This window comes from Chelonia mydas, chromosome 5 (assembly GCF_015237465.2).
Source record: "Chelonia mydas isolate rCheMyd1 chromosome 5, rCheMyd1.pri.v2, whole genome shotgun sequence".
NCBI lineage: Eukaryota > Metazoa > Chordata > Testudines > Cheloniidae > Chelonia > Chelonia mydas.
Window position 1 is genome coordinate 96,534,841 of NC_051245.2, and position 25,012 is coordinate 96,559,852.

General features: G+C 44.4%; 1 protein-coding gene across 6 annotated transcripts in view; it reads left to right on the forward strand.

Moving 5' to 3' along the window:
* The window catches only part of TRPM3 (transient receptor potential cation channel subfamily M member 3), a 592,300-nt gene that overhangs the window by 503,430 nt on the left and 63,858 nt on the right, over positions 1 to 25,012 (forward strand). For all 6 annotated transcript variants that reach the window (XM_037903066.2, XM_043547000.1, XM_043546999.1 and 3 more), the window contains exons 10-12: positions 17,398 to 17,498; positions 18,884 to 19,018; positions 21,312 to 21,362. In XM_037903066.2, the coding sequence (XP_037758994.2) occupies positions 17,398 to 17,498; positions 18,884 to 19,018; positions 21,312 to 21,362 (287 nt within the window). The remainder of the gene's footprint in view (positions 1 to 17,397; positions 17,499 to 18,883; positions 19,019 to 21,311; positions 21,363 to 25,012) is intronic.

Genomic DNA, 25,012 nt, shown 5'->3' on the forward strand with positions numbered 1-25,012 from the left:
CGGAGCGGTGCACTGTGGGTAGCTATCCCGCAGTCTCCGCCGCCCATTTGAATTCTGGGTAGAAATCCCAGTGCCTGATGGGGCTAAAACATTGTCGCGGGTGGTTCTGGGTACATATCGTCAGACCCCCCCTTCCCTCCCTCCTTCCGTGAAAGCAAGGGCAGACAATCGTTTTGCGTCCTTTTTCTTGAGTTATCTGTGCAGACGCCATACCACGGCAAGCATGGAGCCCGCTCAGGTAACAGTCACCGTATGTCTCCTGGGTGCTGGCAGACGCGGTACTGCATTGCTACACAGCAGCAGTTTATTGCCTTTTGGCAGCAGACAGTGCAATATGACCGATAGCCGTCGTCAACATAGTCCAAGGTGCTCTTTTAACCGACCTCGATGAGGTCAGGGGCGCCTGGGCAAACATGGGAGTGACTCAGCCAGGTCATTTCCCCTTTAAGTTTCATTTCATGGCGATTGAGTCCTACTGCCGGTGCACTGTCTTTTAATCAGCAGCCAGCAGAAGACGATGGCCAGCAGTCATACTGCACCGTCTTCTGCCGAGCACCCAGGAGATGACGATGGCTAGCGGTCGTACTGCACAGTCTGCTGCCAGCAAGATGTATAAAGATAGATGAAGTGGCTCAAAACAAGAAATAGACCAGATTTGTTTTGTATTCATTTTCTCCTCCCTCCCTCCGTGAAATCAATGGCCTGCTAAACCCAGTTTTGAGTTCTATCCTTGAGGTTTTGAGCTCTATCCTTGAGGGGGCCATTCTGTTTCTCGCAAAGCCACCCCCTTTGTTGATTTTAATTCCCTGTAAGCCAACCCGTAAGCCATGTCATCAGTCGCCCCTCCCTCCATCAGGGCAACTGCAGACAATCGTTCCGTGCCTTTTTTCTGTGCAGACGCCATGCCACGGCAAGCATGGAGCCCGCTCAGATCACTTTGGCAATTAGGAGCACATTAAACACCACATGCATTATCCAGCAGTATATGCAGCACCAGAACCTGGCAAAGTGAAACCGGGCGAGTAGGCAACGTCAGCACGATGATGAGAGTGATGAGGACATGGACACAGACTTCTCACAAAGCACGGGCCCTGGCAATGCGGGCATCATGGTGCTAATGGGGCAGGTTCATGCGGTGGAACGCTGATTCTGGGCTCAGGAAACAAGCACAGACTGGTGGGACCGCATAATGTTACAGGTCTGGGACGATTCCCAGTGGCTGCGAAACTTTTGCATGCGTAAGGGCACTTTCACGGAACCTTGTGACTTGCTTTCCCCTGCCCTAAAGTGCAAGAATACCAAGATGAGAGCAGCCCTCGCAGTTGAGAAGCGAGTGGCAATAGCCCTGTGGAAGCTTGCAACGCCAGACAGCTACCGGTCAGTCGGGAATCAATTTGGAGTGGGCAAATCTACTGTGGGGGCTGCTGTGATGCAAGTAGCCAACGCAATCAAAGATCTGCTGATATCAAGGGAATGACCCTGGGAAATGTGCAGGTCATAGTGGATGGCTTTGCTGCAATGGGATTCCCTAACTGTGGTGGGGCCATAGACGGAACCCATATCCCTATCTTGGCACCGGAGCACCAAGCCGGCGAGTACATAAACCGCAAAGGGTACTTTTCAATAGTGCTGCAAGCACTGGTGGATCACAAGGGACGTTTCACCAACATCAACGTGGGATGGCCGGGAAAGGTACATGACGCTCGCATCTTCAGGAACTCTGGTCTGTTTCAAAAGCTGCAGGAAGGGACTTTATTCCCAGACCAGAAAATAACCGCTGGGGATGTTGAAATGCCTATAGTTATCCTTGGGGACCCAGCCTACCCCTTAATGCCCTGGCTCATGAAGCCGTACACAGGCAGCCTGGACAGTAGTCAGGAGCTGTTCAACTACAGGCTGAGCAAGTGCAGAATGGTCGTAGAATGTGCATTTAGACGTTTAAAAGCGCGCTGGCACAGTTTACTGACTCCGTTAGACCTCAGCGAAACCAATATTCCCACTGTTATTACTGCTTTCTGTGCATGCCATGATATCTGTGAGAGAAGGGGGAGACGTTTATGGCAGGGTGGGAGGTTGAGGCAAATCGCCTGGCTGCTGGTTACGCACAGCCAGACACCAGGGCGGTTAGAAGAGCACAGGAGGGCGCGGTGCGCATCAGAGAAGCTTTGAAAACCAGTGTCATGACTGGCCAGGCTACGGTGTGAAAGTTCTGTTTGTTTCTCCTTGATGAAACCCTCCGCCCCTTGGTTCACTCTACTTCCCTGTAAGCTAACCACCCTCCTCTCCTCCCTTCGATCACCGCTTGCAGAGGCAATAAAGTCATTGTTGCTTCACATTCATGCATTCTTTATTAATTCATCACACAAATAGGGGGATAACTGCCAAGGTAGCCCAGTAGGGGTGGTGGAGGAGGGAAGGACAAGGCCACACAGCACTTTAAAAGTTTAAAACTTTAAAACTTATTGAATGCCAGCCTTCTATTGCTTGGGCAATCCTCTGGGGTGGAGTGGCTGGGTGGCCGGATGCCCCCCCACCGCATTCTTGGGCGTCTGGGTGAGGAAGCTATGGAACTTGGGGAGGAGGGCGGTTGGTTACACAGGGGCTGTAGCGGCGGTCTGTGCTCCTGCTGCCTTTCCTGCAGCTCAACCATACGCTGGAGCATATTAGTTTGATCCTCCAGCAGCCTCAGCATTGAATCCTGCCTCCTCTCATCACGCTGCCGCCACCTTTCAGCTTCAGCCCTCTCTTCAGCCCGCCACTTCTTCAGCCCGCCACCTCTCCTCCTGGTCATTTTGTGCTTTCCTGCACTCTGACATTGTCTGCCTCCACACATTTGTCTGTGCTCTGTCAGTGTGGGAGGACAGCATGAGCTCAGAGAACATTTCATTGCGAGTGCGGTTTTTTTGCCTTCTAATCTTCGCTAGCCTCTGGGAAGGAGAAGATCCTGTGATCCTTGAAACACATGCAGCTGGTGGAGAGAAAAAAAAAGGGACAGTGGTATTTAAAAAGACACATTTTATAGAACAATGGGTACACTCTTTCACGGTAAACCTTGCTGTTAACATTACATACATAGCACATGTGCTTTCGTTCCAAGGTTGCATTTTGCCTCCCCCAGCGCGTGACTAGCTCCTCCTCCCTCCCCATGGCTAACAGCAGGGAACATTTCTGTTCACCCACAGGCAAACAGCCCAGCAGGAATAGGCACCTCTGAATGTCCCCTTAAGAAAAGCACCCTATTTGAACCAGGTGACCATGAATGATATCACTCTCCTGAGGATAACACAGAGAGATAAAGAACGGATGTTGTTTGAACGCCAGCAAACATACACTGCAATGCTTTGTTCTACAGTGATTCCCAAGTACGTGCTACTGGCCTGGAGTGGTAAAGTGTCCTACCATGGTGGATGGAATAAGGCTGCCCTCCCCAGAAACCTTTTGCAAAGGCTTTGGGAGTACATCCAAGAGAGCCGCAAATGCCAGGGCAAATTAATCATTAAACATGCTTGCTTTTAAACCATGTATAGTATTTTAAAGGGTACATCGCCAGAGGTCCCTTCTCTGCCTGTCGGGTCCGAGAGGCAGCCTTGGGTGGGTTCGGGGGGTACTGGGTCCAGGGTGAGAAACCGTTCCTGGCTGTCGGGAAAACCGGTTTCTCCGCTTGCTTGCTGTGAGCTATCTACAACCTCATCATCATCATCTTCCTCATCCCCAAAACCTGCTTCCATGTTGCCTCCATCTCCATTGAAGGAGTCAAACAATATAGCTGGGGTAGTGGTGGCTGAACCCCCTAAAATGGCATGCAGCTCATCATAGAAGCGGCATGTTTTGGGTTCTGACCCGGAGCGGCCATTCGCCTCTCTGGTTTTCTGGTAGGCTTGCCTCAGCTCCTTAAGTTTCACGCGGCACTGCTTCGGGTCCCTGTTATGGTCTCTGTCCTTCATGCCCTGGCAGATTTTGACAAATGTTTTGGCATTTCGAAAACTGGAACGTAGTTCTGATATCACGGATTCCTCTCCCCATACAGCGATCAGATCCCGTACCTCCCGTTCGGTCCATGCTGGAGCTCTTTTGCGATTCTGGGACTCCATCATGATCACCTCTGCTGATGAGCTCTGCATGGTCACCTGCAGCTTGCCATGCTGGCCAAACAGGAAATTGAAATTCAAAAGTTCGCGGGCCTTTTCCTGTCTACCTGGCCAGTGCATCTGAGTTGAGAGTGCTGTCCAGAGCGGTCACAATGGAGCACTCTGAGATAGCTCCCGGAGGCCAATACCGTCTAATTGCATCCACAGTACCCCAAATTCGACCCGGCAAGGCCGATTTCAGTGCTAATCCCCTTGTCGGGGGTGGAGTAAGGAAATCAATTTTAAGAGTCCTTTAAGTCGAAAAAAAGGGCTTCGTCATGTGGATGGGTGCAGGGTTAAATCGATCTAACACTGCTAAATTCAACCTAAACTCGTAGTGTAGACCAGGACTTAAAGAGAGACTATTTAAGGTCACTTACAATGCAGGCATTTCCATGCTCTGTAAAACATACTTGATAATTTGTCTCAATTTATAATGGTCTGTTGTAAATTAGAGTTTGTAATCCATTCTTAAACAATAGCTGATTGGCCCAAAAAAAGTAGACCCAAACAATTTTAACAAAAAAGAATTTGTGGTGTATTGTTATACAATTATAGGTGAGATGTACTGTATGGTTGTGTATGCTTCTTTATTATATTATGATGAATCACCAAGTAATTCATCAAATGACATCGTCTCTCTATCAAAAGTTGTCAAAGATCAGTCTGCAAGCAGCCATCTGTCTTTTGTGTGTGTTATTCATGCACTCTGGGGAACCAGCAGAATGATGGACTGGATAACATGCTATAATAAGTGGTGACCCTTAAAATCTTACCGGTTACTTTAGATAACAGTCAGTGTTAAGGGTACATAGCCATAGTATTTGCAGTATTCAGAGTCTTCCTTATAATTAAGACTAAGATTTTGTCATGATTATTTTTAGCAAAAGTCACAGACAGATCACAGGCAATAAACAAATATTCATGGAAGCCGTGACTTGTGTGTGTCTTTTGCTGCTGCAGCTCCATGGTTTACCCCAAAACCGTGGTAGCTGGGAGCTGCAGGGTTCTCTTCCCCCTCTCCCCCCTGCAAGGCTGTGTCCGGTCGCTGGAACCCTGAGTAGGCTGTCTGTCCCTGGACCCCCACCCCTGCAGGGGGACCCCTGTCGCTGAAACAAAAACCCTGCTGGGGCCCTGCTGACTGCCAGCTCCAGTCCCGCAGCACCAGGGGCTAAAGCAGAAAATGTCAGGGAGGTCTCTGGAAGTTACGGATTCAGTGACCTCTGTGACATAACTGTAGCCTTACTTATAATTTAGTAGCAAGGAGTACAAGTGGATACTACAAATAAAGGTAACCTCATATGCTTATCTTAGGTAAAATTGGGAATATTTTAAGAAGAAACTACTCTACATCTTTATCTCTAACTTTGGTGATCTTCTGAAGGGAAATGAGATACAGCAGGGAGATACTGGGCTAGATTTTTAGTGGAATTACTCCCAGCTGAGACAAGTGTAAGTGAGATTTGGGCTACTTATGTAGGTAAAGATCATGTACTTGGAAAACTCCACAATTTGCTTAATCTGTCTGTAGCCCCATAATAATCTAAGTCTGTTCTTCTATTCAGTAATCTTAAAAGATTGCATTATGACAAATCAGCTTTTTATTTGCTTTTAAAATATTTTCACATTTTGATTTACTTTGGATCCATTCTTACAGACAGTCATAAATATAAAGGGAAGGGTAACCACCTTTCTGTATACAGTGCTATAAAATCCCTCCTGGCCAGAGGCAAAACCCTTTCACCTGTAAAGGGTTAAGAAGCTAAGGTAACCTTGCTGACACCTGACCCAAAATGACCGATGAGGGGACAAGATACTTTCAAATCTGGAGTGGAGAGGGAGGGGGACAAAGGGTTTTGTCTGTCTGTGTGATGCTTTTGCTGGGAACAGATCAGGAATGCAAGCTTTACAACTCCTGTAAAGTTAGTAAGTAAACTAGCTAGAAAATGTGTTAGATTTTCTTTTGTTTAATGGCTTGTAAAATAAGCTGTGCTGGAGGGAATGTGTATTCCTGTTTTTGTGTCTTTTTGTAACTTAAGGTTTTACCTAGAGGGATTCTCTATGTTTTGAATCTGATTACCCTGGAAAGTATTTACCATCCAGATTTTATAGAGGTGTTTTTTTTACCTTTTCTTTAATTAAAATTCTTCTTTTAAGAACCTGATTGCTTTTTTCATTGTTCTTAAGGTCCAAGGGTTTGGGTCTGTGTTCACCTGTACCAATTGGTGAGGATTATTATCAAGCCTTCCCCAGGAAAGAGGATGTAGAGCTTGGGGGGGATATTTTGGGGGAAGACGTCTCCAAGTGGTCTCTTTCCCTGTTCTTTGTTTAAAACGCTTGGTGGTGGCAGCATACTGTTCAAGGACAAGGCAAAGTTTGTACTTTGGGGAAGTTTTTAACCTAAGCTTGTAAGAATAAGCTTAGGGGTCTTTCATGCAGATCCCCACATCTGTACCCTAGAGTTCAGAGTGGGGAAGGAACCTTGACACAGACACTCATACAATTAGTCCTAACTCACATGAGTCATTCTACAGATTTCAAGGTATGATGCATCCGAAAGGTACAGGTACATTGCTACTGAGTAAGATCTGCTTGCAGACACAAAACTAATTTAACCAAACTGGAATTCTGTGGCAAAATAGAATTACATGCATGATTAAGTGTTATTCACCTGAACTTGTGTTTGCGGAATCCAGCTCTCTGTTTACAAATATCCCATTTTTTGTAAAAAAATAGGGAGTACAAATAAGTATCTACAACTGTTGTCACTCAATTCTTTATTACAAACTGTATTGGCTGAAAAATGGAATAATATTTTTAAACATCAAGCAGTTATTTTAAGAATAGTCCTGGAAATATTTATGGCATGAACTGTGACTGCCATATATAAACAGCACACAGGGTATTACCGTGTTCCCCAGTACCAGCATTTCATAGAATCGTAGAATATCAGGGTTGGAAGGGATGTCAGGAGGTCATCTAGTCCTGCTCAAAGCAGGAACAATCCTCAACTAAATCATTCCAGCCAGCGGTTTGTCAAGCCTGACCTTAAAAACCTCAAAGGAAGGAGATTCCACCACCTCCCTAGGTAACGCATTCCAGTGCTTCACCACCCTCCTAGTGAAAAAGTTCTTCCTAATATCCAACCTAAACCTCCTGCACTGCAACTTGAGACCATTACTCCTTGTTCTGTCATCTGCTACCACTGAGAACAGTCTAGATCCATCCATTTCTGCCATCTCACTTGCTACAAACTTCAAATATACAAGTCAACTTCTGAGTCCGTTGTGAAGAGGGTCCATGTTTCTCTCTCTCACACACCATATGAGCTGTCATTTATATAGCATTAAAATTCAAGGAGCCTAATAAGAGATGTATGTGCATATGGTGTGCAGGATGGGGTGCATATGTTATATAGCCCTAGTGTGTTATACAGTCCTAGTATGCAGATAATAATGAACCTTTCCCAATGCTTTTCTGTTCCTATCAGAAATGGTTTGAAAAAACAATGAAATGTGATAACATCTTCTTTATGGTCTGATGTTTGCTTGGAGTCCTAGCAATGTGTTCCCCCTTAACAGATAACGAGGCCAGTTAAATCACTGTGCTGAATTAAGGACCGGAAGGTTAGATGGTATTTTGGTAGTGCCATTCTGCTGCCTAGGAAAGTTTTCTACAATTGTCAGCAAGCTGCTCCCACCCCTATTTTCTGGATTTGGCAGAGCGCACTGCCATGTGGGAGACTTGGATGTGTTGGACTAACAAAGTGCAGCTTTCATTTAAGTTAATGGGAATTGTGTCTGCTTATTCCGGGGCTGAGTTTCCCCCTGGTCTCTTGCCCTGCAGGCTGAAAGAATATGGGCTTGTGGGGAAAGAAGAACACTCAGCCCCACCAGGGAGATGAATGCCTTATATGATCAATAGCACCTCCTTTGGTTGATGGACTGGCATATTGTGAGAATCAAAAGATGAAGAATAGTGACTGTGACGTAGGTTATAAAGCAGAGAGAAGTATGGGGAGATCCTCCACCTCAATGCCAGTACCAGCCTCCCCCTCAATGCCAGTACCAGCCTCACCATAGGCATGAGCCTTACCGTAGGTGACGCAGGTCTAGGCCCAAGACCTGCGCGGGCTCAACAAATTCCTGGTCAAGGCCCGGTTCCACATGGTCTCTCTGGGCACCATCATCCCTTCTCTGGATCCGGGGGACTGGTACGCCGCCCTCGACATGAAGGATGCATATTTTCATATCGCCATTTTCCCAGCACATAGGTGGTTCCTATGCTTCACCGTGGGCCGAGAACATTATCAGTTTGCAGTTCTCCCGTTCGGTCTAGCCGTGGCCCCAAGGGTGTTCATGAAGTGCATGGTGATGGTGGCGCCCTTCTTACGGAGGCAGAGAATCCGGGTGTACCCATACCTCGATGACTGGCTCCTGGTGGATCCGATCCGAGGCAGCGGTGCGGGGCCATGTGGAGGTGGCCCTGAGATTGTTCCACGAGCTGGGGCTCCTGGTCAACATCCCCAAGTCCATGCTCGTCCGCACACAGAGAGTGGAATTCATTGGGGCAGTCCTGGACGCGGTGTAGGCCAGGGCAAGCCTTCCGGTATCCCGATTCCAGGCTATCCAACAAGCAGTGGCCTCCCTGTGCCAGTTTCCAACAACAATGGCCAGGTGCTGCCTGCGGTTGCTGGGCCACATGGCAGCATGCACGCACGTGGTCAGGCATGCCAGACTGAGACTCAGGACTCTGCAGGCGTGGCTCGCTCATGTGTACCGCCCAGGCAGGGACCCCCTGGACTTGGTAGTGACAGCCCCAAGGGATGTGCTGGACTCCGTGCTGTGGTGGCAGTCCCAGCCTGTGGTTTGCGAAGGCATCCCCTTTGCCGCCCCACTTCCGGACCTGACGCTGGTGACGGACACATCAGACCACGGATGGAGAGCTCACCTGGGGGACCTCATGATGCAGGGGTTGTGGTCCAAGGCAGAGCGGTCGCTCCATATCGACGTGAAGGAGCTCAGGGCGGTTCGTCTCGCTACCAGACCTTTCACGCCACTCTGAGCGTGACAGTTCTGACAGACAACACTACTGCCATGTTTTATATAAACAAGCAGGGCGGGGTTCATTCCTCGCCACTCTGTCGCGAGGCTCTCTTCCTCTGGGACCTTTGCATAGCCCATGTGATTCACCTCGAGGCATCCTATCTCCCGGGGGGTGCGGAACGAGCTGGCGGACTCCCTCAGTAGGTCGTACCGTATGGCACGAGTGGACACTCAGGGCTGACGTCGTGCTTTCGCTCTTCCACAGGTGGGGGTTTCCACGGGTAGATCTGTTTGCCACCAGTGCCAATGCCCAGTGCCCGCAGTTCTGTTCATTCCAGGGCCGCAGCCCGGGCTCACTCGCGGACGCGTTTGCGATCCCATGGAGAGGGGGCTTGATGTATGCCTACCCCCCACTCCCCTTGGTGCACAAGGTCCTGCTCAAGGTGTGCAGGGACAGGGCGGCAGTGATCCTCATCGCCCCAGCCTGGGCCCGCCAACACTGGTACACATCGCTTCCCCCTGTTTGAACTTAGTGCCAAGTGGAAAAGGTTCTTGTGTTGGTGTGAACCCCTACAGGTGCAGCCGGGCCAGGCCCCAGTGCAGGCCATTCTGGAGTACCTCCTGCTCAAGCAGCAAGGGCTAGCCCCATCCTCACTCAGAGTGCACCTGGCGGCCATCTCTGCCTTCCATCCGGGGTTCTCGGGGGGCTCGGTGTTTTCCCACCCAATGGTGGGGCAGTTCCTTAAAGGGTTGGACGCCCCCCAGTCCCTCCATGGAACCTTAACCTGGTCCTTTCTAAACTCATGGGACCTCCTTTCAAGCCCCTCGCTACCTGTTCTCTCCTCCACCTTTCCTGGAAGGTGGCGTTTCTGGTTGCCATTACCTCGGCCAGAAGGGTGTCTGAACTGAGGGCCCTCACCTCTGAGCCACCATACACAGTATTTCACAAGGACAAGGTGCAGCTCCGGCCGCACCCCAAGTTCCTCCCTAAGGTGGTGTCCCAATTCCATCTGGGCCAGGACATTTATCTGCCGGTGTTCTTCCCGAAACCCCATACGGTCCCGAGTCACCGCAGCTTTGCACGCCTTGGATGTGCGTCGAGCGCTAGCGTTCTATTTGGAGCTCACCAAGCCCTTTTGCAAATCCACGCAGCTGTTTATGGCTGTGGCCGAGAGGTTAAAAGGCCTCCCAGTGTCGGCGCAGCGGATTTTGTCTTGGATTACAAGCTGCAGCCGGGAGTGCTATGAGCTCGCAGGTATTCCAGCCCCCGCGGTCACGGCCCACTCAACCAGGGCGCAAGCGACTTCCGCGGCGTTCCTGGCACAGGTCCCGATCCAGAAGATCTGCAGAGCATCCACCTGGTCCTCGGTGCACACCTTCACGACCTACTATGAGGTCAACCAGCAGGCCAGAAAGGACGCGGCAGTTGGCAGAGTGGTCCTCCGAGCAGTTGTTCCATGACTCCTACCCTCCACCAGAGGTAAGCTTGAAAATCACCTAATGTGGAATGGACGTGAACAAGCACTCAAAGAAGAAAAAACGGTTACTTGCTTTCTCATAACTGTTGTTCTTTGAGATGTGTTGTTCACGTCCATTCCACCACCCACCCTCCTATCCCTCTGTCAGAGTCGCAGGCAAGAAGGAACTGGAGGGGGTCAGGCCGGCGGGGGTATATATGTGGGGCGCAGGGGCACCACTCGGGGGGCCCGCCGGCCCACCGGGAGCTGCTAAGGGAAAAAGTTTCCGACACTCGAGCACGCGGCGCGCGCACACCTAATGTGGAATGGATGTTCACAACATATCTCGAAGAACAACAGTTACGAGAAAGTAAGTAACCGTTTTTTTCCTTCCAAACGTGTAAGAGAAGTCTGCACAGAACAGTAAACTACCAATGTTCTGTTTAAATAATTTTACTATTTAAACACCAGAGCATTGGGCACGTGCAAATGTGTGACTGTAAAAATACTACTCTGGGTTGGTGACTGCCAACCAAGGAAATGAGCAGACATTTTCTTATGACAGTGGTAGATTTTTCTTTTATGTTTTTAAAAAAAAAATAGAAGCAACCAACCAAAAGCTTTTCTAATAACATTTCTGTATCTCTTTATTTTTAACACAGATGCCATTTGGTTTGTGGTTAACATGAATGTTTTGCTGCTACTCCATAGTAATAAGTGTAGTTAAAACCTCAAGGCATTATGGACATTTTCACACAGAATTAAGGAAAAGAAGTTGGTCCAAAGAAACCAAAAATCATCCCTTGCTTAAATAAATAAAAATCCCAAACCCAGGAAATACATGATTTCAAAATTTTATTCTGTTCTTAATGATTTTAACAGGATCCTTCCACTATACTCTACCTAAAGTGTGAAAACTTGACATTTGCTATTAAGGCAATCACAGAAACTGCAGTTCTTCATCCCTCTTTGTTAGTAGGTCACAAATTAGCTCCTTAAATTTGACATTCTGCTTTTTTCAGGTATTTTTCCAAGGTTTGAATCCCAACATGTATTCCCCAAAGACTTCAACCTCAGTAGTGCTTCTCCTACAATGTAATTCTCTGTGCAGCCAAAGAGGATGATTTATTAGCCAGGGAAGGGTCATTCTCTATTTTAAAAGTTTATTTGCAGTACCAGCTCCTGCTGTAATACTAAGTTTGTGATCAGGATATATACCCTGCAGGGGTCCTGTCTGGTCCAGAATATCATTTTTGCAAGTATCATCTATTCATATCTTCTTCTTTCTCAGTAAATGTAAAGGTGTTGCCTCTTCGTCCATATTGGTAGTATAAGACAGCATTTTCCTCGAAGTGATCTTCTGTTATCTCAAAAGGAGGTTGATCCTCTGAGGATAATTTATTTACATCTCTTTTCATGCTTTGCTGATATCCATGGTTTTGTAGCATGCTGAAGCCTGCACTGATATTTCGCTCAAGAGTTTGAAGAGCTAAAATTTTCAGTTTGAACACTCCATCTTCAATCTTTTATGCCATTCGAAAATTGCTTGATTTCTGGCTATGAAGAGTATGAAAGAAGAGACATTTTCTGGATTCTATGTTATATCACATATCTTCTTGTTAACATCAAGTTTTTTTGATCATAAAGGAGAACAGGAAAATGTAGGGAATGTGTGACTTTTTTAAAATCAATGTGTTCAGCTAAGTAAAATCTCCAAGTCTAAAATAATTTTCAGTTGTCTAAGATTGGACCTGAATTATCCTGAAATTCAAGGATGTTTGGATACAGGGTTTTAGTTGTGGCCCATCTTTACAGCTATATCAAGAAAGCAAAAGAGGGAAGGGAGAGTGATTACTGGCTGATTTGTCACACTATCATTGAGAAGGATTTTGTAACCCTTGCCCACCACTGGTTCGGTGCTATATAAATGCTAATTAATAGTCCCACCACGCACAATGAGTTCATAGGGAATGGTAGAAGGTAGGAGGGTTGGAGGCAGAGCAGCATCAATTCTTGCCTATAGTGAGTCTTGCTACCAGCTCATTGCCTTTTAAGATGGAGTCAGATACATTTCCTTATAGTGCAGAAACTCTCTTGCCTCAAACATTTCACATAGTAAAAGCTTGTACAGAGTTTGAGAGATTGTTTCCTTGTTTGTTCTAAAGAGCCATGAAAGACCTGCACTTTGCTTAATCATGTCTTCAGCATCACCTTGCTTTAAGGTGATCTCCTATAAGGCAGAGAACGTATCCAGACCAGTTTTCAGGTTTTATTGCCCAGGCGCTACAACAACACATTGTTCCAAGAGCCACTTGAACATGTGGGAAGTAGATTTGCAGTTGTATGATTTTTTGGAAAGTAATTTTCTTGCTACAGATCATGTGGTCTACGTTTGCCTACGTTTAACAACAGTGGCAACTGATTTTGTGCTCTTAGAGCTGCTTTTTCCAGGAAGAAAGTATGACAGGAAAGTTAAAGGCAACATCCTGTGATTAGTACTACAAATGCCTGGTTTTTGTGTGTATCGAATATCCTCAGTTCATAATACACTACAAGGGAAAGGCTGGGTCCTGCAGGATCACAAGGCTGTTGCAACGCCTGAAGAACGTTGACAACACAGTCATGTTTCCATCCAATGGACACATAGGGCTGCCCAAGTCCTTTCAACGTCTGAACTGTTAATATTTTGAAAGAGGCACACTGTATGGTATATACTCATTATGACATTACTGCCACATAATTCACTGTTATGTTCACTGAACCATTTGCTAGGCTAATGCAAACCTGGAGCCTGTGCACTCCTTCCAGCTTGTGAATAAGTCATGATTCCTGCTTACAGAGCATCCATAGTGTAGCATCTGATTGTCCTGGAAGGCACAGTGTGATGGGTCTGTCAGCCATGAAATCACTGCACAGTTGACACAAAAGGACATGGCATTAGCTCAGTACATTATGTTTCAGAGATAGGCGGGAGTCTGTTAACTGCTCCCCTACTTATTAATATAATTGTTATTGTCAATTTTTTTTAAGTGTCAGTAATTTTCTTTGAGCTGTGCAAAATACAAATGCACTAGAAGATACAGAGGAGTTAATGTGGATTGTTATTTTTCTAATCTAACACCCTTCAATTCTAATGAAATGCTGGAACAGAGAGAATGTTTGACATGAAGTTGTGCTGAAAAGCATGAGGGACGAAGTGAGGATTCTTTTTCTTTTTCCAATTCTTTTTGGATTCTCCTTCAGACATGGTTATCTGGACAATGCAATGTCTCGGGGGCACCCCCTCTAGATTCTTGATGATGAACATAAAAAAAAAAAGAGAGAGAGACTATCCCAGAGAATCCATCACAGGTTTTACACTGAGCACTGTGTCTCTAGGAAATTCCAGCTAGTACAGGATGCTGCAGTATGTCTCCTCAGCAACACAAGCTACCATAAGCACATCAAAGGAGTCCTCTGCTTTCTCTACTGACTTCTCCTAGATCATCAAGTCAAGTTCAAGGTCTCAGTCCTTATTTTCAAGGTACTCAGTTGCCCATACCCAGGATATCTAAAAGATCACCTAAAGCTCCGGGATGAGGACTGTGGTTTACAACTCTACTCCCTGGGCACAATGGAATTTTCTACCATAAAGGTAAAGCTCATCTGTGCTGGAGACAGAGTTTTCCAAGGGGCCAGTCTAGGACTGTGGAATTAACTCCCATGGAAATTAAGGACCATCATAGACCTCACCACCTTCCACTTCTTCCCCTCTTCTACTATAAACCCACAGCAGTGTGTACATTAAAAAACAAAAATCCTTCCGAAACAGAACATCACACTGCAAAGATAATTTTTCCCTGTGAGCAGAGGATGAGAGGAAGAATGAACCACACATGACAGATGTTAGTCATGTGACACTACTGGAAGGCACTCAGATACCACAATGATGAGAACCTGAATAGAACCGAAAAGTGTCCGCTGGAATAGGAGTTTGGGAACAGGCCTGCCAACAAAGGGGCGGAGGGAATGGGGGCAATTGCCCAGGGGCCCAGGCGATTTAAAAGGTCCCAGGGGCTGGGATCCCCGGGCCCTTTTAAATCACCTGTGAGGGCCGCAGGGCTCTTAGGCGCGTGCGGGGTGGTACCAGCAGCAGCGAAGGCAGCCAAGCAGGCATGGGGAGACCCTGGCCGTGCTGGAAGAGCGCACCAGGCAGCACAGCTGTCCTGGGGCCCGGAATTGCTCTCAGAGGGTCTGTTTGGGAATATAGGGTCTTGTCCTGCAAACTCTTCCATGTGTGGAGCTTGGCTTCAATAAAACTATTCTCAGTAGTGTTTGTTGTAACAGGTCCTTGGTGAGTACTTTGCAGATATACCCATACAATGTGGTTTGCACCAGGAAGTTCACAGATAAACTTGTTGGTGAGAAACGTAAGTACTTTGATTTAAGGAGAATGCTAATAATCCAGGACACAATATTCACCAGTCAGGCAAATTACTACCAAATAATAGCCACAAATGTTGCTATTCTCTGGATTACCATTGTATGCACGGGTCTGTGTTTGCCTTTACGTGCTGCTGACACTCTTGATTCTGAGCTCCAAGGAGTGGCCCCCTTTTCTAGAGGGGGCTGAATTCAAAGTTTTGCCTTCCTTTGGGGAAGCTGTCAGTGGCACTGCATAAAAGCAGAGAAGCAGCAGGGAATAGAAATGCTAGTACCTCACCACAGATAGTATCAAAACGAGTGATACCTTTAGTGTCCAGACTAGCAGATGAATGAGAGGTGTGGATACTGTGTTTACTGTGCCCTATTTTTGCATTTCCAATTTATTCTTTGACATTGATTTCTTTATGCTGCAGCAACACATGAGAATGAGGGAATCCTACCTATAGAATCAGTCTTGGGAGTAGGCAAACTGGTTAATTTTTAAATTTTTCACACAGCGCACAGTCTGTGAAACTCCTTGCCAGAGGATGTTGTGAAGGCCAAGACTATAACAGGGTTCAAAAAAGAACTAGATAAGTTCATGGAGAATAGTTCCATAAATGACTATTAGCCAGGATGGGTAGGGATGGTGTCTTCTGTTTGCCAGAAGATGGGAATGGGTGACAGGGGCTGGATCACTTGATGATTACCTGTTCTGTTCATTCCCTCTCGGGCACCTGGCATTGACCACTGGTGGAAGACAGGATATTGGGCTAGATGGACCTTTAGTCTGACCCAGTATGGCCGTTCTTAGTTTCCTAGAGTGCCAAAAGCAGATGGCATCTATTGGAGTTATAGGTGAATCTGTATCCACAATTGCAGTGGCTTTTCTAAAATATTTGCTTGGTTTTGCCCATTTCATACATGTTGGAAAGGATGTTTCTTACTCCAGTGGACATTTTTGTTTCTTGTTCTTAGTGCTGCTTGGAATTTAATCTTAAATTGTTTGAATTTTCTTTATCTATTAAAAGTAATCAGTGCATCATGGAAAAAAATGGACTAAACTGCATCCATAGCCCATATGCTATTTTGTATAAATGTTCTACACCTTTGATTTTGTTTTCCTTTGATGTATTAGCAGCATAATCTAAACAATCACACACTGAAGAAGGCAGCCCTCTGATGTGGACAGACAAATGAAGGGGTTTCCTAGCAACAAGAACCATATGATGGCTCTCAGAGCAACTCCTCTGCCTGGGTCAGGTTTCCTTCCACATTCATGGCTCTCATGAAAGACAGGGAATCAAGATGCCTGTGCCCAGTTGGTTTACTAACTGACGGACTGATTTTGATGTAAAGTAAGAACACCCTGGAGAGACCATCTGTTTCATTCAAATATCACATCCTGGTGTTCAGCACATTTGCCAGATAATAAAATGAACCAATACAGTAAGTAACCCATATAGAAAAATGCTGCCTCATCGAGGCCCTGCCTACCAGCAAAATCAAAGGGCTCTTATTTATTTTGCTGATCAGTTCATTAATACTAATTCTCATTATGACTACCGAAGTTCAGATATTGTTTTTGGTTACAAATCCACTCAATAACCCTGAAATCCTTAGCAGAACATTTTTAAAAAAAAAGAGCAGATCAGGAGTGTCCCACAAAATCAGTTAAAACTGAAGTGAAGAACTCTGCCTTTCCAAAAACAACAACCCTCTCATAAGCCTTAGCTGCATACTCTCTTACTTAAAGAAAGTAATATTACATTTCATTATCAGCTATATGTCATGCTTGCTCATATGAATTTCTCTGCTATGGGACTTGCTGTTCATCCATACTGGTAAAAGAAGGTATAATGCAAACGTTTTCTTTGTGGGTAATACAAATCCTTCTTATAATACAGAACCCTCAGGTATCCAGCACTATTATGCATAGAAAGTGGAGGCTTCTTCATACGTAATCAGTCAAGGCAGGTACAAGATTGACATTGTAGATTGGGCACATGCCCCTGCGTATATGATCTTGCAATTGGAGCAGGAGACAGTCAGGACAACTGGGTTCTATTTCTGGTCCTTATTTGAGTGGATATTGTACTTGTATTTCACAAGGGTGCTGAGGCATAATTTATTAATCTTTGCAAAGGTGAAAAGTGCTATATAAGCATTTTATTGCAGGAGCGCAGGGGAAGGGTTGTGTTTCATAATATAGGGCCCAGTTCTGAAGTTCTTACTCAGGAACAATTGCCATTGACATCGGTGGGAGTTCTGACTAAGTGAAGAGACTTCATATTCTAGTGTTGGGCCATTGACCGGGTCTAAAGTATGCCTTTTTTTTTTTTCTCCCTGTCTGTTTATATACAGGAGCTAATGCGTCTGCTCCAGACCAACTGAGCCTAGCTTTGGCCTGGAACAGAGTAGACATCGCTCGCAGTCAGATCTTTATTTATGGGCAACAGTGGCCGGTACAGTATATACCATCGTCTGCAGAAAACGCTTAAAATCTGACATGAAAGTGAATGCATTTTTTTTTAAAAACAGACTAATATGGGGTTTACAACATACTGAGACATGTTCAAGTCCATCTCAAGTTTCCCTGGTCAGAGCTACTGAAGGCAGGATAGATCACAAAAGTGCCCTGCTCTTCTTAAAGGAAATGATGCCATTTAGTGATGCATCCAGATCATCGCATCCACTGGCCACGCCTTCCATGAGATAAACAACAAAAACTAAGCTATATTAAAATTTGTTCTACAAACTACCAGTGAGTGTCTGCTGCATACCTTTTTGTATGCAAAAAAAAAAACATTAAAATATAGTTAAGGGGAAAGTGAGATTTTTTTAAAACTTTTCTAAACATCCACACGACATTGTATGCTAATACTTATGATAATCTGTCATGTTGTAGTACATGATGTAGTAAATTTAAGTTAGATACCTATCAGGTGTCATCAGACACAAACTACCACAATGTGAGACCCCCAGAGCAATTGTATCAAAGAATATTGCCTATGTTTAAATACATTTGTTGAATTTTTATTTTAAATGTATTCTCCAGTTCTTGCTACTCACAAAGTCGGGATTTGCAAAGGAGCCTTGTTAGTCAGTTTTTCAGTTAACCTCAATATTTCTCTTGCATTCTCTATTGGAAATGAGCGTGCAAAACACATGCAGCAGAGATTTAAGAGGGAAACCTGGATTAGGTGATTCCAAACAGCTACTGATGTCTCTCTCCATCACAAAATCACAGTGGCAATCTGTGTAAAATCTATTGTGTAAATCCAGTTCACAAGCTAAAAGCTGCAGGTACAAAGTACCTCCACAGAACAGAAGAAAGCCTGGACTGTGCGTAAAATGGATGTGACCTATCTGTTGCATTTGGCCCTTGTTGGAAATGCTGTTTAAATATTTCTGCTTCCCTGGTTTCAAACCCTTCTTGGCTGCTTGTGCGACAATATTCACTTAGTAGGAGGTAGGACTGAATGAGTACAAAGTACAAAATCAAAAGAAACAAAATGTTTATCAAGAGAGTGAAACTAATAATGAAAAGCTGACGAGGGTAGTGACTTGGTCACTGGCTACCTGAGAACTGAACCTTTCAGCTTATAGGTCTTGATCCAAATTTATCAGAGTGTATTGATCTTAGCATACTGATCTTTTCATTTTTGTACTGATACCTTGAAACAGGGAAACCAAAATAGTTTTGAAAATGTGATGATCCCCTTCTAAGCTTAGCAAGCTAAGGGAATTCTGTCAAAACACCAAATCCTCCCCATGCTAGAGTGACAGTAGCATCTAAAGGCTGTCCTCTAAACCCGGGAACAAGCTGAATGAATCCTTTCCTTTGTAGGTGGGATCCCTTGAGCAGGCAATGCTGGATGCTCTGGTGTTGGACAGAGTGGATTTTGTGAAATTGCTCATTGAGAATGGAGTAAGCATGCATCGGTTTCTCACCCTCTCCCGACTAGAGGAACTATACAATACGGTAGGGCCAAGCTAAGGCAAATTTTCTATCTGTTTGTTCGTGTGTTTCACCATCTGCCTATCCTAGAATGACCCAGTGGTGCACAGCACAGTCTACGCCTTCTCCACAAATGAGTTGTCATTTCCTTACATCACAAGCCAACATTGTTTTCTTGGGTTTGACTCTTATCATGAGAATTCACTATTGCTTCCTGCTTGCTCTGTCTAAACACACATTATGAAGTGTGGATAAATAAAGGTCACTGAAGTTGCAGACAGCACTAGGTGGTTGCTGGGAGTTGTAGTTCAGTAATGATAGACCTTGGGCTTAGACAGGCCATTGGCAGGGGAGTCATGGGCAAGGTAGGACCTGAAGGACAGTGCCACATGACTCCAGCACATACCAGATTCCTGGAGAAGATAGAATGTTTGTTTGAGTTTTCCAGTGTTGCCAGCTCTTGTAATTTTTAGCAAGGTTGGCAATATTTGGTGTTTTTCTTAATCTGTTCAGCAGTTGCAGCTTTATTATCTGAGAATGAGAGCTTTTATTAGAAAAACAAAGTTTCTAGCCCTTATGGTTGCAGAGAAAAGCTTTGAAATATGTACTCTTAAATATTCCAACACCAGAAAGCTTATAAAAAGAACCCTACATATATTGTTTTGTAAATCTTCTGATTTTTAAGAAAAATCTCATGGGGTGGGGGCTGGCTCATGGTTTTTGAAAGCTTGGAGTTGGTAATACCATCATGCGAAATTTCACCATTTTTGCAATCCCAAAAGTAAGAGTTTTTACTTAGACATTTTGGAAATAAAATTTGTAATTCTCCAAAAAGCAAAAGTCCTTAAAGCAAATGAGTGAGTATTGCACTGCTCTAGTTGCTTACAGCACTTCCTACACCAACGCTCACCTCTGTCACCATCATCATAACAGCATGCCAAAAAAAGTATATTTGGGTGCTGTTGGGGAAAACTCCCAATTCACATCAGTGCCTGGTTCTGATGATTTCTGTTTCAGTCCAACTGAAAGGAGCTGTGATATGATACATGGATACAAGGCTTTGTTCTGCCTGTACGTTTTAAATCCATGCCCTCATTGGGTATGTCACAGGGTTCAGCCCTCACCGCCAGACTGGCACCTGTTCCTGGTCATGTTGGGGATTAGCTCAAGGCTGACAGCCATGTCTGTGGTCTCCACACTGGCACTCTGTCTCTGCTCCCACCTACAGCTCCTCTCTCAGCTCCCAGAACCACAGCATCCTCTTTGCAACTCAGCCCTATGGCTAGGTCATCATCTGTGTTTCCCTCTTCCCGGGGGGGCATATCTCCATCCAACTGTCCAGCCTCTTCCCCAGTAGCAAGCTGGGGGGGACACGGTCCCACCCACTACTCTAGACCCGAACCCAGGGACTCTGTAAATAACAGCCTCCTGCTTCTCCCCTGTAACCTCCATCAATGCTACTCTATTTCCCTGGGCCACTTCCCCATGGCCCCAGCACCTTCTTTGCCCTCACGTCTGGGCACTCTGCAGCTCAGTCCTAGCAGCAAGCCAGGAGCTCCCTCTCACTCCCCTGTCCCTCTGTCCAAGGTACTTAGAGTTCTCTCAGCCCTTCAGGGACACTGGCTTTATTCCATGGGCTCCCAGCAGCCACTGATCCTACTCTGTCTTGCTGCTCTCTTTTATCTGAGCCAGTTGGGCCTGGATTGGTTGCTCCCTGCAACTCCTCCCTGATTGGCTGTGCTTCATGCAGCCTCTCTGGGCTGCTCAGAGGACTCACCTCCATTGCTCCTTCTGGGGCAGGGCATGATTAACCCCTTGTATGCCTGTGTGGATTAGGTACCCCATCACAGGCTGTCACATTATGGGCCTCAGGGGCATATATTACTAAATTTACTTGTGGCCAGAAGTTAAAGTGTCTCCAAATATCAAACCCTAAAATATTTGACTCAACTCATACACATAATAGAAAAACTAGTATCTGTGCTGCCCTTAAGCCAAAGGTACAGATCTGCTCTTTGACTGGCTTGTTCTTTGACTGTCTAACCTGGGACATGTCTATTAATTGAGAAGAGAGAGCCTGAGAATTTTCTGAAGGATGTTGGACAAAGCTATGCTGTTGTAGTTTATTTGAAAAGAATGGATAAATTTGTGTGACTGAAGTGCTACTGATTATTCAAGGAGTGCATATGTATGTTTGGTTGGCTGGTTAACCAGGAAAACTTTACATGAATGGAGCACATTCCAGATTTTACATTTGATCTCCTACGTGGCTTCTGTATAAGGCAAAAATATTTGCTTCTTTATCTGTCATTTACAGAGACATGGACCATCCAACACTTTGTATCATCTAGTGAGGGATGTCAAAAAGGTAAGAGTCCAATAGACGGTAGGTTGGAGGTAATGTCATGATTGCTTCTCGTAATTAGAAACAGTCTCTGTTTTGCATGAGCTTTCAGAGCATTCTCCTGTTCCTTCTCCTCTCCCCATCTGTCCACCATGCCATTTCAGACTGCATTGTTTGTTTGTATTGAATCTGAAACTCTTGCACACAATGCACAACTAACAAGTTACTGGGCTTGCTGTCTCCGTGGTTTTAGATGCTTTGGATACAGCGCTTTCGCTAGTGGAATTGTAGGCTTTTTCATGCCATGTGGATTTATGCTGTTATCTGTATTTTTCCAGACCCACGACTATTTTGGAAGCTAATGTCCATGTTGTCAGTCAATCCCTGAGACTGTAATAGATCTATATATATTTTTTGTGCTCGATCCTAGTCCACTGCAACATTTCCAGTTTCATCTTCTATGATATACTATAAAAGCTGTAAAGTCCTCCATCACAAACAGCATAGAAAAAGGAATAGTGCAATAAAGCAAGAAGACAGCTTGTCTCTCCCCCATTATCAGAATTTCAAGTGAGTTTCAGGCATCTTGAAATATAAAGGTCCCAATGGGGCGAAACCAATCCACTTTCTTTAGCAGTATCTTTGGGGGGGAAATTGTTATGCACCAGAAATAAATGAAAAACCAGTATCTTCTATGCAGATGGTTCAAGCAGGGCATTGTGACCCTGTGCTGACCCCATCACCTTTAATTTTCTTTCAAAGGGTGTGTGAACTGCAGACATTCTCAGTGTATACTGGTGTCTACGTTTCTTGTGCCTCCAGAAGGTATATGCTTTCAAGGGGACTTTCTGTGTATAGATTAACTAGTTAAATAATAGAAGGAGGGAGAATTTTTGTCAGAGCACAAATCAAATTTGTGGTGTTCCTTTCATCAGTGAAAGCTAGACGGGGTTAATAGGGTTCTGGTACAACAGACATTTAGGGACTTCTAAACATCACAGTGTAACGGCTGATGTTTGATGCAATGCTACTACATTAAATAATGTTATTTAATAATTATATTAAAAAATAGTTTGGGTGGGCAGGCCACAGCCCCATTGGTTCTACCACACCCAGATAAAAGCAGCTAATGGGTCTGTATGCAATTGTATTAAAGGATCAAAGCAGTGAAACCCCATCCCACCCCAGAATCTGATCTTACTTACCCCATTTTAGACCCATTCAGTTCAGTTGTGTTACATAGGAATTACAGTGGTGTAATGGAAAGCAATCAGAGACCTTCCAACCCTTCCCCCCTTTTATTTAAATTATTCATGATGCCCCTTCTCCACCTCTTTCCTCCCACCCCTTGGCCTTTGGCTATAAATGTAATGGTAAAAGGGTCATTTGTATATGAGGCAGAGGAAGGGCTAGTTGCAGTGTCCTGCATTGCTTTCTGAAGGAGCTGAGTAAAAGTGGACCTTAGGGGCTATTGCTTGTCATGGAGGTACGATGCTTCGTTTCTGGAGGGAACCTCTTTTCAGTCACCCAATGGAGCTGTGATAGCAATAGCAGCAGCCTGGGAAAAAACCTCACAGGTCATCTCTTCTGCTTCATACAGTTGTAACAATCTCTGGCACTGAGTGGGAAGGCAGAGTTAGGATTGAAATAACAGACAGGCATGGATAGTACACAATAAACAAGTTGGCAAGAGTCTATTACTGGGGTTTCCCAACACAGAAACAAAAGAAAGCAAAAGCTTGAAAATTGATTAGAAATATTTGAAGAGGTTTGGGTCATCTTAGTTTTGTTGAGAAGGGGTCTACAGTATCATCTGTAGAATAGACAGCATTAACTAATATACAAGTGTCAATGAGAAAATATGAAATGCCTGCAACATAATTGGAATTGTTCGCATGCATAAATCCCTTGGATGGAGCACAGTACTCAGATAAAGCCTGAGTGCATCTAGGCTGCCTGCTTCTCTGTACTTTCTCTGTGAGGCACAAGCTAGTGGTACATTTTTGTTAGTAAATGTGTGATCATTTTTGTGTCTTTAAATGTTTGGCATGATAATCATCTGTCTTTTAGATTAAACAGATTCCATTTCAAATTCCCGGGTCTCCTCTTTCTAACATCCTTCTTCAGAAGCAAAGCATTTCAAGTGCCAAAAGGTTGTGTTATAATAAGGGTAATTAGAACATTGCTCACCATGGTTTCCCAGGGCCTCTAGTCCGAGAGGTGTTTTTAAAAGAGTCTTATAGTGAAAAATTAAGTGTTTCATAAGCACTTTATATATACAGAAGACTTTTTCATAAAGCAGTAAGAAACTAAAAGATTTTTAATATATTTTAACAATATGTATCCCTGGTGATTAAAAAATTTGCAAGGTATTGGAATTTTTCCTAAAATGTATCCTATTGAGGTTTATTTTGTTTTGTTTTTCCTCGTGTAGAATCTTTCTTTCTTTCTTTCTTTAACACCTGTATTTACGCTGAGAAAATGTATGCTCTAACTGGAATACAGCTAATGGCTTAGAATACAAACAGTCCATGAGCAACCATCCGCTAGTGCTCATCAGAAATATGCCCCATTATGGCCTATTCTTTTCATTTTGTCAATGATGAAAAATACCTATGCCATGCTGACTGATATCTGACATTGTACCACAGTCCTGCACCTGAGCAATCAAATCCCTTACTAGTCAATCGATCAATCAGGAGATTTGACACGAATTTCAATGCAAAAACATTCTTGAAAAAAGCCTCTCAGTGGAACATAGCATTATCTGATAGCGAAATGGTTCACTATGCATGACAGAGGCAGATTGGTGTGTTGAAGCTAGTCTTTTAGTTTAGATAAATTTTGAAGCCAGATAGTTAAACTTTCAATCGTAATGGCAGTCTCTAAAAATATAAACACCAAAGAGGTTTAAAATCAGTCACCTCATCCTGGTACTTCCAGGACTAGCACAAAATATATGCATTTTATTTCATAGATAGAATAATTTGTAAATGTTCTACTGTAAAATGTGAATTGTTTACATCTTCTGTATCTTGGCAAATTACAGAATAAAAATAACTGCTTGAAAAAGGAAACATGAAAACAATGCTGAAATTGCCATAGTATATTAAAATGTATCGCCCTAAATCTCTAAGATTTTTCCTTTGATTTAAGAGATATTCATGGTTTACAGGAGTTCTCATAGTACTATTGGGATTCCCTTTAGAACAAACTATTATGCACTGGGAAGTTACATTGCCACAGTTGTATTTATGGAAGCTTGTATTTGTTTTGTGCATTCTGATTCACATTCTCCTGAGAGTTTCCAAATATTGTTGTGGAGATTGTTACCTCAATGTAGCTGTTTACAGTGTAGCCCTAAGAAAAAAAGCTAAACGAATTACAGCCACACTCAGGGTTTGAATTCTAAATGTATCAATTAACAAAGAGAATACTCTCTCCTTTCTAATTACTGTGGGTTATGGAGAACTGTGTCCCACTCCCACTTTTGATCCCCTTAGTGCAGCCACTACGAGTAAAGCTAATTCTGTTTGCCTTATTCACATACACAGCCTCACTGATGTCAAAAAGACCTGTGTAAAGGCGAACAGAATTTGTCCCACAGTGGTTACTTTCATCACACTGTTCAGATGATACTCTTAAAATAAACAGCAGGAAAAAATGGAGTTGGA